Below are 17,901 nucleotides of genomic sequence, written 5' to 3' on the forward strand. Positions count from 1 at the left end.
TTACTATTCTATTCTATTCTGTCCCAATCTATTCCATGTTATTCCACTCTATTCCGTTTTATCCTGACATTCCATTCTATTCTACTGCATTAGATTCTGTGTATAACTCTATTCTATTTTATGCCATTTTATTCTTTCTTCCCATGCAATTTCATTCCATTTTATTTTACATTTATGTGTTTGATCTGATTTTCATTCTATTACATCTAGTCTGTTCTAATTTATTTTAGTCTGTTCTATTCCAATCAAACCTCTAAAATCCATATTGTGCCATTTTGTAGCCTGGTTCAAAAGCACAGTGGAAAATATCCAGCGCACTCATTATACCCCTGGCACTAGATAGGGTTAGTGATGTACCCTGAAGGGGATGGACTGCCCATGACGCACGAGTCATTTGCAGAGAACCAGATCTGGAGCACTAATTCAGACACATCAACTATTCACTAAAACTAAATTAAACTACCATTCCACTGCAAAACTGCAGGTTTAATAAATGGTATTGAGTTAAACAAGGCAAAAGTAATCTGCCTAATAAACAGAGGAGATATGGTGTCTACACAAGAGATAAGCAAGCAAGAAACACTGACATTCCACTGCCTTTTTTGTATGCAGCTGCCTCTTTTACCACTCTATTACATTTCAATGATAATTTTTAAAAGCCCTGGTTGCCTTATGTATCATTCTAGGGTCAGGTCGTCTTCAGTCAATTCCCAATTTCATTTCTGCCATCAGCCCCATCCTGACATTTGAGTGCGAATAAAGAATGTGATGAAAGAGGCAGGCTGGGAATGAGCTGGGAAATGAAAGAGAGAGAGCGAGAGCGAGAGAGAGAGAGAGAGAGAGAGAGAGAGAGAGAGAGACAGTTCCACCTCAGCATGAGCAGAGACAGGCCACAGAAAATGACAGGACGATGGGCTGATATCCCCCTGGGCTGGTAAAGTTTCAGAATATCTAGCAAGGCATAGCAGCACACATTAAGAAAAGAATTAAAAGCCAATCTGAGGATTTGTTATAGATTGTTGAAGGTGATAAGAATAACAAAGTGCTGAGCGGAAAGATAAAGTGGAAAAGCAACACTGCATCTTGGTGGAAGGTTTAGTAAGGAACAGAAAGGAAAGGGGGACGGGGGACGGGGGGGTTAGTACCTTTCCTCTTTGCTGCACTTGAGAGGGGCGTCAGAGATATCCAAGCTTTTACTGAACATTGTTTTACTACAGCGGGAGACAAAGTGAACACACAGTCAGGGCCTGCACGCAATCTTCAACAAAATGCCGATTCTCAGCTCCTGCTGGTCAAATTGATACAACAACTACTGTTACTTGCTTGTGTGTGTGTGTGTGTGTGTGTGGATACTTAGATAAATGGTCTGGGCAGAGACATTGAACCAGCCAGTTTAAAGGTAAGACACTGCAGATTTGTGGATAAATTCCATCTCCCTAGTTCCATAGCACCTTTTTTGTACTTTTGTAATATTATATTTATTTCTCTTGTGTAGTCTTATCTATAAAACTCTCAAGAGAAAACCAATACTGACCACTGCATAACATTACATAGCATTATATTAAACTGCATTAAGTAAAGGTGTTTGCCCATTCTGCCCCACCATGTCATGTCATCTATCCCCATATATAAGTGCTTATGTAATTATGCCATTTTACATGAATGTTAAAATACTGGAACATCAACGATCAAATGGCAAAAACCAATTGTGATATTTGCAGTTTTCAAATTTTCACCCTATACCCCTGTAGTGTCTTGCCTTGAAAGTGTCTTCTTTTTTCCCTGTGTGTTCTATTGGCCTGGTCTCCAACACACAGTATGTTACAGATCAGAATAAACAGTTCACCTACATGAAGTCATGAAGTAACAGCTTGTTGAGAGAAAATCCTGCTGAGAGAAAATCCTGTACTGGGGTGTCAAAACTGTAACTAGCACATAATAGCACTAGCTATTAATAACTGATAAGAGGTTTATACCCTACAGCATGTGGTCAAGAAAATGGACAAGAGGAGGTGAATGATTGGGAAGGCAGAATTGAAAACCTGCCACAGAGTGGGGGGAAAAAAATAATAAAGAAGTAAGATGAGCAAGGACTGGACATTCAGCAGGACCTTTCACTGGGGAGATAAATCACACATCAGTCATGAATGTGTGTGAGCAATCAATGTGAGTAATTTAAAATAAAACACGTGTGCTTGTGTTCTGCCGCACCTCTGTCCATGCTGCGTCATGTCGATGGCTCTCCTCGCTGGCACTGGTGATCCTCCATCGGTCACACTCAGCACCTCCATGGACTTGCGCTCCGGTCTTCTCTTCCCGTGCCGGTTCAACATGGGGGAGTCCACTCGCTTCCGTGGGGGGTCTACAAGCACAAATGCAGAAGTGTCCCAAAAGAAGCATGTTGATTGTAACGCACAGTCAATACAGATCACTGATCTGGAAAGCATCAGTCAGCAGCTCCATTTGATCGCAGATTGATCATTGTTGAGTGTGCTCGCTGCAATTAAGTGATTTGTGTGACCAGCCGAGCCTGATCTCTTACATTTATTTGACCAAGCTGAACTTGAAACTGTCAAAGTAAGAAGGAAAGTGTATAGAACTGTGAGCCTTTCTATGCAATTGAAATTCTGGCTAATAAATCAAAAGTAGTGCTGGAGTACATAGTGCAAAAGTCAAAAGTAATTTAACAGTGATAGTTTTTGGTTTGTTTGGCTTCTGGAATCCGGGACAACGATTTGAAATGATCCAGTGAGTACGAGGTTAAAGTACAGAGTGTCATTTCAGGCTATGTAATTCCACAGTAAATGAATCATGATGGGAGGAATTATTGCTGCTTTTATACAAAGGCATCCTTTTCGATCTCAGACAACTGTATGGAACTGGATACTGCATCATTAGTTCACAATACACAGTAGACCTTACGCAGATGTTTGTTGGACTCTTGCTGGTTTCTTTCAACATTAGAAACCAGGAAGTATCAGTAAAGAAAGTCGTGACGAGAATGAAAATGAAACACAGTCATAAGATTAGAACTGTTTGGAGCATTTATAACAGGCAGTGGTTCACTAAGACCAGAGTACTGAATGACCAAAATGACCAATCATAAAGGGAAGGAAAATGCAAAACTGAGAAAGAATACTATCCACAATTATTCTTAATCCAGAATTATTTAGAATACACACTCACTTAGCACTTTAATAGGAACACTATACCAAATGTATACTGGGTAAAACCTCCCATTTCTCTCAAAACAGTCTCAATTCTTTTGGTTTCCACAATTCTTTGGAAATGTTCCTTTAAGATTCTGGTCCATGTTGACAAATGTTTTCTATTGTTGTATTGGATATCTAGTGTTCCACTGGGTTCAGATCTGATGACTAGGAAGGCCACTGAAGAACACTCAACTCATTGCTTTGTGACTTGGTCCATTATTATGCTGGAAGAAACCATTAGAAGATGGTAAAGTGTGGCCATGAAGGGATGCACATGATCAGCAACAATGCTCAAATAGGCTGTGGCAGTCAAGCGATGATTGATTGGTATAAACAGGCATGCCAAGAAACCCTTCTCCAATCCATTACACCACCTGCACCAGCCTGGACTGTTGACACAAGGCAGGTTGGGTCCATGGATTCATGCTGTTGGCACCAAATTCTGACCCTACCATCTGTGAGCCTCAACAGAAATCAAGATTCATCAGACCAGGCTGCATTTGTTCAGTCTTCAACTGTCCAGTTTTGGTGAGTCTGTGCCCACTGCAGCCTCAGCTTTCTGTTTTTGGCTGACAGAAATGTAATTTCATTACAGTCTTCTGCTGTTGTAGTCCATCAGCCTGATGGTTCAGTATGTTGTGCATTCGGAGATGCTTTTCTGCTCACCACAATTGTACAGAGTGGTTAACTAAGTTACTGTAGCCTTTCTGTCAGCTCAAACCTGTCTGTCCATTGACCTCTCTTAACAAGGCATTTTTGTTCACATAAATCTGTTTTGTTTTTTTTGCACCATTCACAACTCTAGAGACTGTTGTGCATGAAACTTCTAGGACATTAGCAGTTATAGAAATACTCATTAACTTCTTCAGCAATTTGAGCAACAATAGCTCATCTGTTGGATCGGATCACACGGGCCAGCCTTCACTCCCCACATGCATCAATGAGCCTTGGCTGTCCATGGCACTGTCTCCGGTTCACCACTGTTCCTTCCTTGGACCACTTTTGATAGATACCGACCACTACAGACCGGGAACACCCCACAAGAGCTGCAGTTTTGGAGATGCTCTGTTCCAGTTATCTAGCCATCACAATTTGGCCCTTGTCAAATGAGGAGATAATCAGTGTTATTCACTTTACCTGTCAGTGCTCATAATGTTATGCCTGATCGGTGTATACAAGATATAAACCAACATAGAGTCTATGATGTATGTTTGAATGATGCAGTGAAGGATGGTTGTGATATTGTGTTGTGAGGATTGCAAACTCTTAGAAGTGAAATGAATCACTGACAACATTCTTGAAAGCTCTTGAAAGCTCAGGGTTGTGAAAGTGGTCCTATTAAACATACACAACAAGTTATGAAATACTACACTATATTTTTTGCTAAAACAGTGATAAAAACACCCGGACTGGTGCAATTCATTCTACAGTACTGTTCATATACTTTAATAAGATGGTCCTGATGGTACATACCTATATCATTGCGTGGCGGAAGATTCTGATCTTCATGACTTGGGTACCTCTCTTTCCGGTCCAGCAACAGGAAATAGATCATTTTCTCCTGGTTGTCACTGAAAAAAAAATCGACAAGGAAAACAGACCAACATGAAAGACCAAAACATGCTTTAACTGCTTCTGACTGCTCATTCATTTACAGCTGAGGACATGAGTCAGAGATGTATTGGCAGTGAATGTCCATTTGTTTTGGACAAAGTGACCTAGAATTATATTTTCTCCTCCTTTACCCTGATTTTTGTAATACACACCCCATCTGTGGGATGGTGTATGTGATATATGAACACACACACACACACAGTAACAGCACAAAAATGGGACATTGGCGAATAAAAAAAAAAAAGAAGAAGCATGAAGCTCCACAATATAGAAAGTGCCTCAGAGGAATAGATATGAAGAGGTAAATAGTGGTACTTGAGGCTAGGGAAATAACAGTAGCACTGCTTCAATGGCCATCATAATGTAACTGCAGTTTGACAAATGACTTGTCCAAAGGACAAGCCATGTGTGTGTGTGTGTGTGTGTGTGTGTGTGATGGCATGTATCCATGTGTGCAAATGGGTTTATATGGATGAGGAAAGCCACCACTCTATCCCATGACCGACTCTTTTTCCCATTTTTTCCTCCATCTCTTTCTCTGACACTGGGGCACATTTCTGACTTTGATCTGAGGTTTAAAGTTCTAGCATGGTATAAAGTTGAAGAATGTGGCCGCAGTCAACTGTCTAGGTCAGTGCAGAGCCACTCACTCATCTGACAGCAGGTCCTTCATCAGCTTGTTCTTGTCTCGGAAGCAGCCGAGCGAGTGCATGCTCTCCAGCACGTCTGGATCGATGTCGTCGGCCGATGGCAGGCTGCGGATCGCCACCTTCCTCGGCACCGGCTGCTCGGGCTCCGGCTCGTTTTTTCCCCCGCTGTTAAACAGTACAAAACACACAGCAGTGCTGATCAACTGACTACAGAGCAAAATGCTAAATAAACCGGTAGTAATATATTCAATACTACAGTATGTACAACTTGCAGAGAAGAGACACAGTTAAAGAAAGATTTCACATTTATCAAGACATTTTAGAGCAAAACATTTTCCTTATATTTGTAAATACGCTCAAATATAACTTTAACCATGTAATACAATGTACTTCAGAACACTTTCTGTCATCTTGGACAACCGTATTCATATTCATCATGTTTTCCTCTTCATGAACCACTCTGTCCTGGACAGGGTATCAATCCGGAGCCTCTCCCTGGGCATGAGGAGGGAACATATGCTCCTATAGTGACAGGATGTCGGTCTATCACAGGGCTTCATTTTTTCCTTAACACAATTTGGTATAATTACACCCTCTTAGTCTCCCAAAGAAGCAGAATTATGGAACTTGTATGAAAGATAATATAGTTTCAGCTTAAATTTGTAAATCCAGATTCTTCACATTCATCTTCAGTAGGCAATTTATCTAGGTTTAGGTTCATGGTGGATCCAGAGCTGGTGTCAGGGTGCGAGGCAGGAATACACACTGAATGGGAAGCCATTCTATCTCTCTAACACACACACACCTTCCTCACACTCATTTGCAACCAAGGGGTAATATTAGAAGAGTCAGTCCACACACTGTCATGTTTATTGGGAGGTAGGAGGAGAACCTGTGGGTGAATCCATGTGATCAAGGAGAGAACATGCAAAATGTCTCACATCTCAACCGTGCTCATGAGCAAACAAGCAACGCTGGAGCTGTGAGGCTGTAACACTACCTGCTGCACCAGCGTAATCTCCTACTGTAGCCTTTTCTCCTGATATTTGACATTTTTTATATTACTGCATTTAATACAAATAGATATGATTTGGACAGGCTATTAGGAAAAGGATTTAGGTGACCATTACTTGCTACTGATATCACATAGCTGGGGTCATATGTTCACACACACCTTGCAGAATCTAGACGACTGAGGGACTCGTACACAACTAATACAAAAGCTGCAAACATTCACTGCTGCTCAAAGAAGGAGGCGGACATGGTGCATTAAGAGCCAGAGGGGTGGAAACTTTTAAACAGGATGGTGTGTCTTTTTATTTTGTCTTCTGGGAATATCTTATGAAGCTTCGGATGGGCAGTACTAAAGGAAAAAAATTAGATCTTTAAACAATAATACATCTGTTATGTGAAATAGTTTGTTCAGGGCAGAACTACATTAAAAAATTTTTATGATTCCTTTAGTTTTATTTTATTTTTTTATGATTCTGCAAAGGCGTATGTAAAGTTGACCTCCACAGTAGTTCCAGTGCAATGCTAAAGAGGCAAAAAGTCTTAAAAGGATTTCGGTGTATATACATATTTTAATGCGCGTTTTAATGGAATGACTGATAGAGTTCTTCAGTAGAACCTCTTGGATCTGTGGGTTCTGTGTGTGTGTAGTGTTGCCATCTGTGTGAAAACATGGCTGTGTGATCCAGCAGCCAAAAGCATAAGTATTCTGTTGAAACTGCGAGTGACTCAGGGGTCTGTAGAGAGGAGGACCGGGTGGCTGTGTGACTGCCTCTGACCCAAGAGACGCTCAGAGTCAGGGGGAGGCCTGTCAACCACCCACATCTCCTACTGCTGAGACCACACACTCTCTCTCTCTCTTTCTCTCTCTCTGTCTCTCTCTCTCTCACACACACACACACACACACCCAACAGGATATGAGCATATGAGCAGACAGCTACACCCCCTCTGGACCCACAGATCCTTGTCCTTGTTGGAGACATGAGGCAGCTATGCCATTTATCTCCCATCTCCCCAACACACACACACACACACAGTCTCTCTCTCTCTCTCTCTCTCTCTCTCTCTCTCTCTCTTGAATATCCATTTCCCAAAACACTCCCACTCTTACATGAAGTTGCATTGTACGCTGTGTGATTTCAGAATTGGTTTGAAACCTGATTTTACTGTTGCAAATCAATTTTCTGGCTTCTGACAAATTTTCTTATTGTCTCTGTGTTGTCTCTGACACCCACACACACACACACACACACACACACACAATCAATCAAACAGTGAGATGTACTTACATATACCACGTGTGCTTCTGGATCTGTTCTAACTGCAACAGGGAGAAAAAAAAAGAGAGCAAAATCAGCCTCACATCTTCAAGCATCTTCCATTACATCATTCATTACTGGACAGTCAAATACAGGGCAGGAGAGGTCACGCTAATGAAGGCATCCAGATACAAAAGGGTCTGATGATAACAGCAGAGGCTACAAAAGAGCACAGATAAGAGCTGAAATAAGAACCTAATCAGGACAATGAGAGAGATGATAAGTGCTGCTGTGACAAATGATGTGAAATATAAAAATGCTGAAGATGTCCAATCAGCATTCGCCTAAAGGGGGCAAGTGCAGTTTATATAAACTGCAATTTTGAAGAACACAGACATGTCATAGTGGTGTGTTTGTGTGTGTGTGTGTGTGTGCGTGCTTATGTGTGTAGTAGTAGTAGTAGTAGTATTGGCTTGCTTGTTCAGGCTCTGAGCAACTGATTAGAATTTGTGTGTTTATTATGAATAAAGTGTGCAGTTTTAGTGCAGTAAATATGTAATAATATGGAAAGATAGGTGCTAAAATCCAAGCTCCAGAAAATTCCAGAAAAGTTTGTTGCTGTATTTGAAGCATTTCAGTGAATGCCGAGATCACAGAGCCACAGTCACATATTATATAGTCTATATTAGAATAGTGTTTAGTTGGCTGACACACACACACACACACACACACACACACAGGATATCTGGAGGATAAACTGGAAAACCCTTAACACTGATAGATAAAACCTTCTTTACTGAGATACACTGAGGACACACTCTTATTCATTCAAACATTCCCGCTAGACATCTTCCAGTAACGTAACACACATCATACGTCCAGCAGTTGTGTCGTGTCCAGCAAGGCCTTACAACACAGTGACAAGCAGCCGTGTGTAGCTCTGTGATCTCAGCATACACTGAAGTGCTGGAATACAAATGTAGCACCAAGATACAAAGGGTCAGAAAGTCATTGAAGGTGTGTGTTTGTGCGCATGTGTGTCAGGAGGCTACGCTCTTATCTCAGCATACACAGTGATATACAAACAGAGCGGTCAGTGGGAAAGCAAATCTGAGTCTTGCTCTGTATCAAACTTCCAGCTCATCACTATCTGTATTTACTGCATTCAGATTCAAAGAAACCAATATGTGACTTTCCAAAAAAAAAGAATCATTTCTTTATTGTTTAACCATAATGCACTGTGATGATGTTAGATGCATGGTGTTGATGTTAGAGCACATGTACACTGTACACTGAATCCCACCACCTGCTGCACTACACACATCCACTAATCTTTAAACTCTCTTTCTGAGAGAAAACAACGACACTAGAAAGACGAACTATTTATGGGACAGCACATCTCAGTGCCAAAACACTTGCTGACTTTTTGTAGAGAGTGCAAACATGATCCATCCATCCATCCATCCATCAATTCATCCATCCTCTACACCACTTATCCTACTGGATTACGGGGAACCTGAGCCTATTCCAGGAGTCATAAGGCACGAGACAGGGCACACCCTGATCAGGATATCAGTCTATCACAGGGCACACACACACACACGTATCAGAGTATCCAAAGGAAACCCTCAAGTCACAGGGAGAAAGCACAAACTCAAGAATCAAACCCCTCTGGAGGCGTTACACCTATATACACTCGCTAGTTTCCATCAGTCTGTATTAAATGAGGCTCTGAGCTAGCGATTAGAAACTGTGTGCTGAAGGACTGTCATTGAGACACTGTGGATGCTTCAGTAACACTCTATTGATCAGCTGTCATTTTATCTCAATTTTAAGTAGTTTTTGGATAAAGCTGTCTGCAAAATTAACAAGTCCACCAGTTTTAGTCTGGATTAGTCTAGCACTAGTCAATACATTAATATTAATACATTAAAAAAAGATATCTATGCTTTCTTGTTACATTACCTGTATTGATATATTCATTGATAAAAATGGATAAAATGGATATCATGGATAGAAACTTCTGCCAAATGACATAAACATTAATTTAAATAGATTTAAGTAGTTGTTTCTGGGCAACATTCTAACACTGGAGGTTTGACTTGCCCGGTGGGCTTCCTAATGAATTTAAGATTTATCCACCCTTGATGATAATCACAGTTTTCTCATTTGCATGCATTATGTGTTTAAAAGTTACACTTGAGTATTTGGGTAATACGACCCTTAATTACTTTGCTTTTTTAATCATATTATGTTTTCATGACAAATCATAATTACATGCCTGTGAAGTATAAGGACTACACTGCATATATTACATTATTAAAGCTGCCATCAGCACCGTTTTAAAGCTAATTAACATGTAAATGACCCAATTATCCATTACCATAGGCCATTTACATACAACTCCAGCTTGGGAATGGACATCAAAATTCAGACCTGGATGCGAGAGTGCAAAAAAATAAGTGTAAGGACCCAAAAGGTATTTATATTCTGTTGTGTAGCTGTGGTGTTTTGCTCGTTTGACATTCGGTAAGGAGCAGCTCACCGTAAGCCGTTTGCTAGCGTCCACCTCGATCATTCCTCGTAGAAGGTTCTGGCAATCCGGAGGAATAAAGTGTGGCATGTGGAACACCCCCAGCTTCACTTTTTCTAACAAGTTTCGTAAATTATCGTCATCAAACGGCAGAGCTCCCTGCAGGAAAATGCAGAAATGAGAAACAGTGAATATAAACGGTCAAATTTAGGTCAGCGGAGAATATTAAGGCATCAATCAGCACGCTGGAGAAGAAGAAGACTAAATAAGAAAAGATTTCCCTAAGATCAGAAACAACTCCTGTTTCATTTCTAATGATTAAAGACACCGAGTCTGAGATGTAATGCATGTCAAGTTACAAAACAACACGAACGGTTTTCAACTTTAAACGCTGTCACTGACATGAAGCGTAGTCAGTGAAGATCTGTGACGAGCAGCGAAGCTACAGAACTCAGACGTCTAAGTCTCTTGTGCTAAGCCCCTTTCTGAAATCGCAAAGAATGGCACAATTAGCTTAGCCTGGCACAGCTCTTGTTAAGTGAGTAGTTCATCAGTGGCACTGACACCCTACAGACGTGTGTGTGTGATGAATAGCTGCTGCGTGGCTACGCCAAGCTCATATAACTGATGATCAGAAAGCGACCTAACTACAGGGGAGAGAAGCTGTCAAACACAATCAGACAAATAGTGTTTTAACCGACTGAGCTCAGTGCCTATGCCACATATGCAGCTCCCAACACACCCTTTCCCTTTTTTCCTGCACATTTCTGCTCACGTAAAATCCCATTTAGAGAAATCGACCTTAGGAGAGGTAACGGAATGCAGAGAACGATAAAATCAGGCAGCTGGGTAGATTGTGTACACACAAATCTCAGTGGCACAAGCAGGTAGGATTTATTTTTTTTAGGATTATTCTTCATAGAGTCGATCTGTTTATTTGAGGAGCCACCATCAGCAGCATGTAATCAAACATATAGGTTCCATCAGATCTAAATCTTTAGTGGAAAGAGAAGAAGGGAAAGGAAATGTGAAGGAAAGGAAATAGGAAGGGGAAAGAGAAAGGAAAGGAAAGGAAAGGAAAGGAAAGGAAAGGAAAGGAAAGGAAAGGAAAGGAAAGGAAAGGAAAGGAAAGGAAGGGAAAGGAAGGGAAGGGAAGGGAAGAAATTGTTTGCAAGGAAAGGAAAGGAAAGGAAGAAAAGGAAAAGGAAAGGAAAGGAAAGGAAAGGAAAGGAAAGGAAAGGAAAGGAAAGGAAAGGAAAGGAAAGGAAAGGAATTGTCTGCAAGGAAAGGGAAGGGAAAGGGAAAGGAAAGAACAAACAAAAAGAAAGGAAAGAATAGGGGAAAATGAGAAAAACTGGCAGGAAAAGATGGAAAGAGAAGGGAAATGCTAAGTTGGGGCAGGGAAGGAAAGGAACAGAAAGAAAAGAAAGAAAATGACAGGAAGAGAAGGAAAAGAAAGGAAAGAGTTTAAACAGGAGTTTAACTGTTTACCCTTTTGGAAATCCTTCATTAGAAATATGTCATGAAGTTATAAAGTTAAAAAGCACTGAAACATCGAACACAAAGCTCTTTATCCATGAACAGTAGTGTAGATTTAATACCACTAAACTTTAACAACATTAAAAATAATACCAATAAAACAATAACTGTGCAGAAGACTTCTTAATGCAAGGAGGTAAGGAGGCTCTCCTTAGCAATTCACAAATTAGCTCAATATCTGAGTTCATTATAGATTTAACACTAATTAAAAAACATTCAATAAAAAATATAGAAACTTTCACAATTTACAAAGTAATGTATTTTATATTTCCATAATAAAAAACGTCAGTAGATCTGTATGCCATCAGGGAAACATGAGACAGAAAACCCTGGATGGGTTGGACACCAGTCCATGAGTCCACTGAGATTCAATTGACCTCAAGAATTCTAAGGAGAAATGATGTACTAAAGATTGATGAGAGCAGAACTCACCACCAGTAGAGCAAACAGAATGACCCCACAGCTCCATACATCGGCTTTCCTCCCATCATATTTCTCTCCCTGAGAAAAAAAAGAGTGATTAGAGGCACTCCTACAGCTTTCCAAAAAAGAAAAAAAAAAGATATAACAGAAATAATAATAAATATTATATATAATAAATATTACCAATTTTTGAGGTTTTGTTTTATTGATTTAAATCAATAAGTTAATTTCAAAATGTATGTAATAATAATAGTAATTAACATTGAAATTATTTTATTATTATTAAAACAATATATTTTACATTTGAATGATTAAATAAATGAAAATACTTAGTATTTCTGTAGTTCAATTAGTTTAATTATATTATTATTATTATTATATATATATTAAAGATAGATAGATAGATAGATAGATAGATAGATAGACAGACAGACAGACAGACAGACAGACAGACAGACAGACAGATAGATAGATAGATAGATAGATAGATAGATAGATAGATAGATAGATAGATAGATAGATAGATTAAATAAAAAAGACATATATGCAGTATAACACAAACACACACACACACACGCTCACTCCACTCACCCGGATGACTTCAGGACAGGCGTAGTGAGGTGACCTGTTGAGTGAAGGAGATGCCATAAATCACGTGTTTAGCTTTTTTCATATCAGCTAGCAGGATGTGATCGTTGTAAGCCTGCTGCAGAGCCTAACAATGAACAGAATGTCCGGATGGATCCTTTATTATGCGTTGCCATGTTCACAGATCATCTATCTGTCTTAAATAAAAAACGCATGTCCCGGATTCCTGGTGCTCTACTGATCGGATCCTGTTAACACTACGAGAAAAAGATGCTTTCATTAGACAGATTTCTGCCAGACCCTTTCAGGAGAAATAACGATAATGTGTGAGTTCCTGGCAAGCTGTCAAGGCTCACGATAACAAACGCACCAGCTGACATCCTCAACAACTTCACACACACATAAGCAGAAGGTTATGCTAATGTAAGCTTGTGCTCGCAAGTGATGTCTCATTATACAAATAGATTCAACATTAGCTACACCTAGTCAGCAAAGCAACGGCAAAAATATTTCCTCCAGATCAGAAAGAGCTCCCGCTACATTTCTAATGAAGAAAGACACTACTGCCCTATTTCAAATAGATTAGTTTTACAGTGGGAGGTGACGGAATTTTATTATTGCTGAAGTATCTCTGGGATTTACGTCTGAACCCATCGTGTCAGGATTTTTAACAGAACTGCTCTTGCACACAAATGATTACAAAATAATCGACATTACATTATATCTTGTAGGAAAAGAGATTCTGCCCCTGTGTAAATCGGTCATTACTAAACACACATATATCTGGAAACCATATGTCCAAACAGTAGTTAAGTCTCTAATGACAATGTTATTAAAGTAATAAGTCACAAGAGAGTATGCATTCTTACTGCATTCATAAATATCGACAATATTAATACGACAGACTCCATGACAGAATGAATCAATTATTTAATTCTGTACTAATGTTATTCCAACGCAGTCTCACGTCATTTCGTAGTCGGTATACAGTAAAATTTTGGTTGCTAGGCAACATAATAGACAAAGTTTAGGTAGGGGCACCAATCATCTCCCTAGCTCCCTAGTTGGTGAATCAGTATATAGTGTACACAAGTTGAGGCACTGGAGTTAAGGACTGTGGCTCACTACACATCGAGACACTGATGTCTCAATTTCCTGTGACATTCTAATTTCTACATCAGTCAAAAAACCAAACATATTAAATATTTACGTTCCAATATGACTTAGAAATGTGTTAGCTTAATCAAATGTGTCTCTGTCATGGTACTTCAAGCAGGATCGTGTAGACACATTGTATATGACGACAAATAAAAAAGTTAAAAAATCGTTAACGCTAGTACTCATTTCAGAGCTACAGCAATGATCACAAGCTATTTACATTTGTAAATGAAGACGAAGCTGAGACGAGAGCTGAGCTTGTCATTTTCTTTCGATCTGAGACGCCTCGGAAAATTTGATGCCATTTCCAGTAAGGCAACAAAGTGAGCATCGATGCTCCCTGGTTTTTTGTGTTGTATCACAGAGATGGAAGGATCTTGTGATTGAGATAGAGAGGGAGAAGAAGAGAACAAGAGAGTGGGGTAGAGAGAGAGAGAGAGAGAGAGGGGGAGAGAGAGAGAGAAAGAGAGAAAAGGGGGGGTAGAGAGAGAGAGAGAAAAGGGGGGAAAGAGAGAGAGAGAGAAAGGGGGTAGAGAGTGAGAGAGAGAGAGAGAGAGAGAGAGAGAAAGGGGGGAGAGAGAGAGAGAGAGAGAAAGGGGGGTAGAGAGTGAGAGAGAGAGAGAGTGAGAGAGAGAGAGAGAGAGAGAGCTCTTAAAATGTCTGACTCTCTGATCAGTGCCCTGTCTACTGAATTAGTCGCCGGATTGAGACTCACCCTAGAGTACTCTTTGGACAGAACAGTAAGGTAAAGTGTAGTGGTTTTATTGGAATAAAAACTGGTGCATTAATACAAAATTCAGTTCCACTGTTACACGGATGTTCAGTTCCACTGTTACACGGATGTTCAGTTCCACTGTTACACGGATGTTCAGTTCCACTGTTACACGGATGTTCAGTTCCACTGTTACACGGATGTTCAGTTCCACTGTTACACGGATATTGAGACAGTTTTGAATGCAAATCAGATTTTAGAACCCAAACTATCCATTTTATAAAAAGACACTTGGTTTGCAATTCTCCAGCTTTGAAATGTTCTCTGTATTCTGTTTTGTGTTAGTGTTGTAAAGCCCAGTCATGCTGCCTTTGATATGTTGTCACTATAATTACCTTTAAACAGCCGGGCTTTGAGCGGTTTGGCATTTGCAGGACTCAACGATCACAGTCTGGTTAAACACTTTCCTTTTATATATACGAATGGGAATATTTGAGAAGTTAAACTTTCCCCCATATTTCTGTCAGATATGAAATGAAAATTGAGATAAATACAGGGGCATTATGAGAATGAACAAGGGTTTTTGAGGGAACGCCTGTAGGGCAGAGTATCACCGCATTAATCCTTCCCAAGCTATTTGCTAGAGCTCATTTCCTCTTTCATTTACATAGCAGCCATCATCAACAACAACAACAGGAAAAAAGTAAGGAGTTTTCATTGACTTGTCACTACAAAGGATCAGATACGTGTGGCTTGGTAATGAGCATGAGATTTAAATAGTAGTTTGTCTCTGAACCTGTTGGCACTCGGATGTGTTAGAAGGCCAGGATTACTGTATATCTGGATATATAGTGATCTTTCAGAGAAAAACGCAGATGACATTAGCCAATCTCAAAACATTACATGTTAAAGGTCCTCAATGTGTCACAAATCTTGTCACTTTGTTCTTTGCTCCAGATTGAGCTGTGTAGAGCAGGAACATTTCCAACAGCTCACTGCTGTATTATATCGAGACACTTCATTTGCCATTTACAAGCACACTAGTACATGTACTTTGGAATTCCTACAAAGGTCTCGAAGTCAGAAATATAAAAGTACAATAAAATCAATAACAACCTAATCAGTTTCCTTCCTGCTGAAGTTGGCATCTCTCCTGCTGAGTCAGAGATAAAGTCTGAGCCTCGGCTATAACAGATCTCATGTTTAAAATCCAGACAATGCCGAAAATATCCAAGACCAAGAGAGTACAACTGGTGTTCTCTGGGTGGGAAGGATAACATTACTCGCTGCAGCGAGAGCTAATTGTTGGCATGCAAGCTACTGGTAACCTTTAACCCTCTCCAGCTAGTATCTACTGTGCAATAACGGATTAGCAACTTGGCAGAATTTGGAGGAAAGCACTGGGATAAAGTATTGTCTTTTCCATAGAATTAACACGACGAACAATTTGTAATCAAGTGGTAACGAGCTGATTAGCACATTACAGGCAATACAGCAGTATGATTGCAATCTAACTGTAGATGTAGTGGAATTAAAGTGTAAGGTCTTAGCAGTATTGATTGAGAAAGTGAGCTGTGCAGTCAAAACATATTTACATATTGCTGACTGGGCGAAAATGAGACCCCACTCTCTCTCTCTCTCTCTCCAAATACTTCCATGTTTAGAGACAATATTGCAGCCCAGATCCTAAAACCCATTAGCTAAGTGCTATCAAACTCATTTAAAGCCCAAAAGGCGGACATACCATAAACTAGGGCTATCAGTCACACCTGTAGTGCAGATTTAATTAATCCTGTTGTATTCTCAGAATGAGGTGTCACTCCAAACACGCCAGATCTCTCAAGAATCCCCAGCACAGTTTCATCACCCACAATGCAGTGGAATGATAAGGGAGTGCCTTCAGAGAACTCTCCATTTTTTTCCAGCTCAAAATACATACTTGTGGTCAAAACGAAGACACTACATTTATATGTCTACATCTACTGAGTTTTCAGCTGTTACAGTGAGCCGATATCACGGACACTGGCATTATCTCGAAGGAGGAGTAACCGATGAGTCACAAGATGACATCAGCTTTACTCTCCTTAACGTATAATATCGTGACGTCTGCAGCTTTCACGGCTCTATAAATGCTTCACGATGTGCAATAACGTACCACAAATAGCGGGGCTCAGGAGGGCGAGTGTAAGAATGTATTTTTAACTACGTGCATGTATGATTATGCAAATGCTGAGTCATTCTGATTGCCGTGCTGTGCAGCGGTGCCTGAAGAACAGCAGAAGCGGCGTCTCCTTTTATATAATTATCTGGAGGCTGGGCATGAATGAGATCACAATTCTTACTCACAATTCTTTGACCAGTTTGATAAGACGCGATATGATATTTATTTCATTCTAGCTGTTTGGAAATGCCGGCTTTACTGGCACGTTAGTAGTTTAGTAGTTTAAATAATAGCCCAAAAATGTTAATTGTTCTAAAACTTTTATTATATTAGGTTGCCAAGAGCACAGTGTGTCCTCCCATATTTGAAAGCAATATTGACGGCTGGTTAAATAATCCGTTTTTTCTCTTTTCTGCCAACAGCAACTCAAATCAATCATGACAAATGCGCTCTATGTGTAAAGTGTGATTCGGTGAGACGATGTGTGCAGCCATGACTCACTCACCCTATTCATTGGTTTTTATATATTTAGTCATTTGTTTACTGCAAAAAATATTAATATTCAGTACATAATATTAAACATTTTCTTCTTTATATCTTTGTCCTGTCACTGCAAGTGGCTGTTGATGTATTCATATATATACGGTTACATCCCTACTATTAAAGGGTCCATTTGTTATTTTTAAAGCCGTTCTGTTGCTTACATGGTGATAGTAGCTTTGTTGAGAATACATGAGTTGCCTTTTAAAGACAAGATGCATTTCCAGGCTGGAAAAAATTGGATTCTAAAAGCCTGAAATGAAGCCTGAATCTAGTAGTGCAAATCCTGGTATCTTCGAAATTCTGGAATTATTGCAGGTCTGAAACACCTCATACATTATAACAGACATCTTTAATCAATTCATCTGTTCTCTCTTTTCTTCCAACTGGCTGGAGGAGACGTGTTTCACGAATATACAAACCCTGATCCGAACCACCGCTTGTACTTTATTGTTACTTTCTGTAATTGGAGCTGTACAGAAAGTACAGAGATAAGAAAA

At 39.9% G+C, this 17,901-nt stretch overlaps 1 protein-coding gene across 3 annotated transcripts in view; it reads right to left on the minus strand.

The window, feature by feature from the left end:
- brsk2a (BR serine/threonine kinase 2a) overlaps positions 1-17,901 on the minus strand; it is a 217,844-nt gene that overhangs the window by 38,260 nt on the left and 161,683 nt on the right. For 2 of the 3 annotated variants that reach the window (XM_058408321.1, XM_058408322.1), the window contains exons 6-12: positions 12,834-12,867; positions 12,252-12,320; positions 10,293-10,439; positions 7,778-7,809; positions 5,477-5,641; positions 4,686-4,783; positions 2,212-2,362 (exon numbers count right to left, since the gene is read on the minus strand). In XM_058408321.1, coding sequence (XP_058264304.1) covers positions 2,212-2,362; positions 4,686-4,783; positions 5,477-5,641; positions 7,778-7,809; positions 10,293-10,439; positions 12,252-12,320; positions 12,834-12,867 — 696 coding nt within the window. Of the gene's footprint in view, positions 1-1,145; positions 1,212-2,211; positions 2,363-4,685; positions 4,784-5,476; positions 5,642-7,777; positions 7,810-10,292; positions 10,440-12,251; positions 12,321-12,833; positions 12,868-17,901 lie in introns of all 3 variants that reach the window. The other variant, XM_058408320.1, reaches the window with a different exon arrangement.

This window comes from Hemibagrus wyckioides, linkage group LG14, assembly GCF_019097595.1.
Source record: "Hemibagrus wyckioides isolate EC202008001 linkage group LG14, SWU_Hwy_1.0, whole genome shotgun sequence".
Lineage (NCBI taxonomy): Eukaryota > Metazoa > Chordata > Actinopteri > Siluriformes > Bagridae > Hemibagrus > Hemibagrus wyckioides.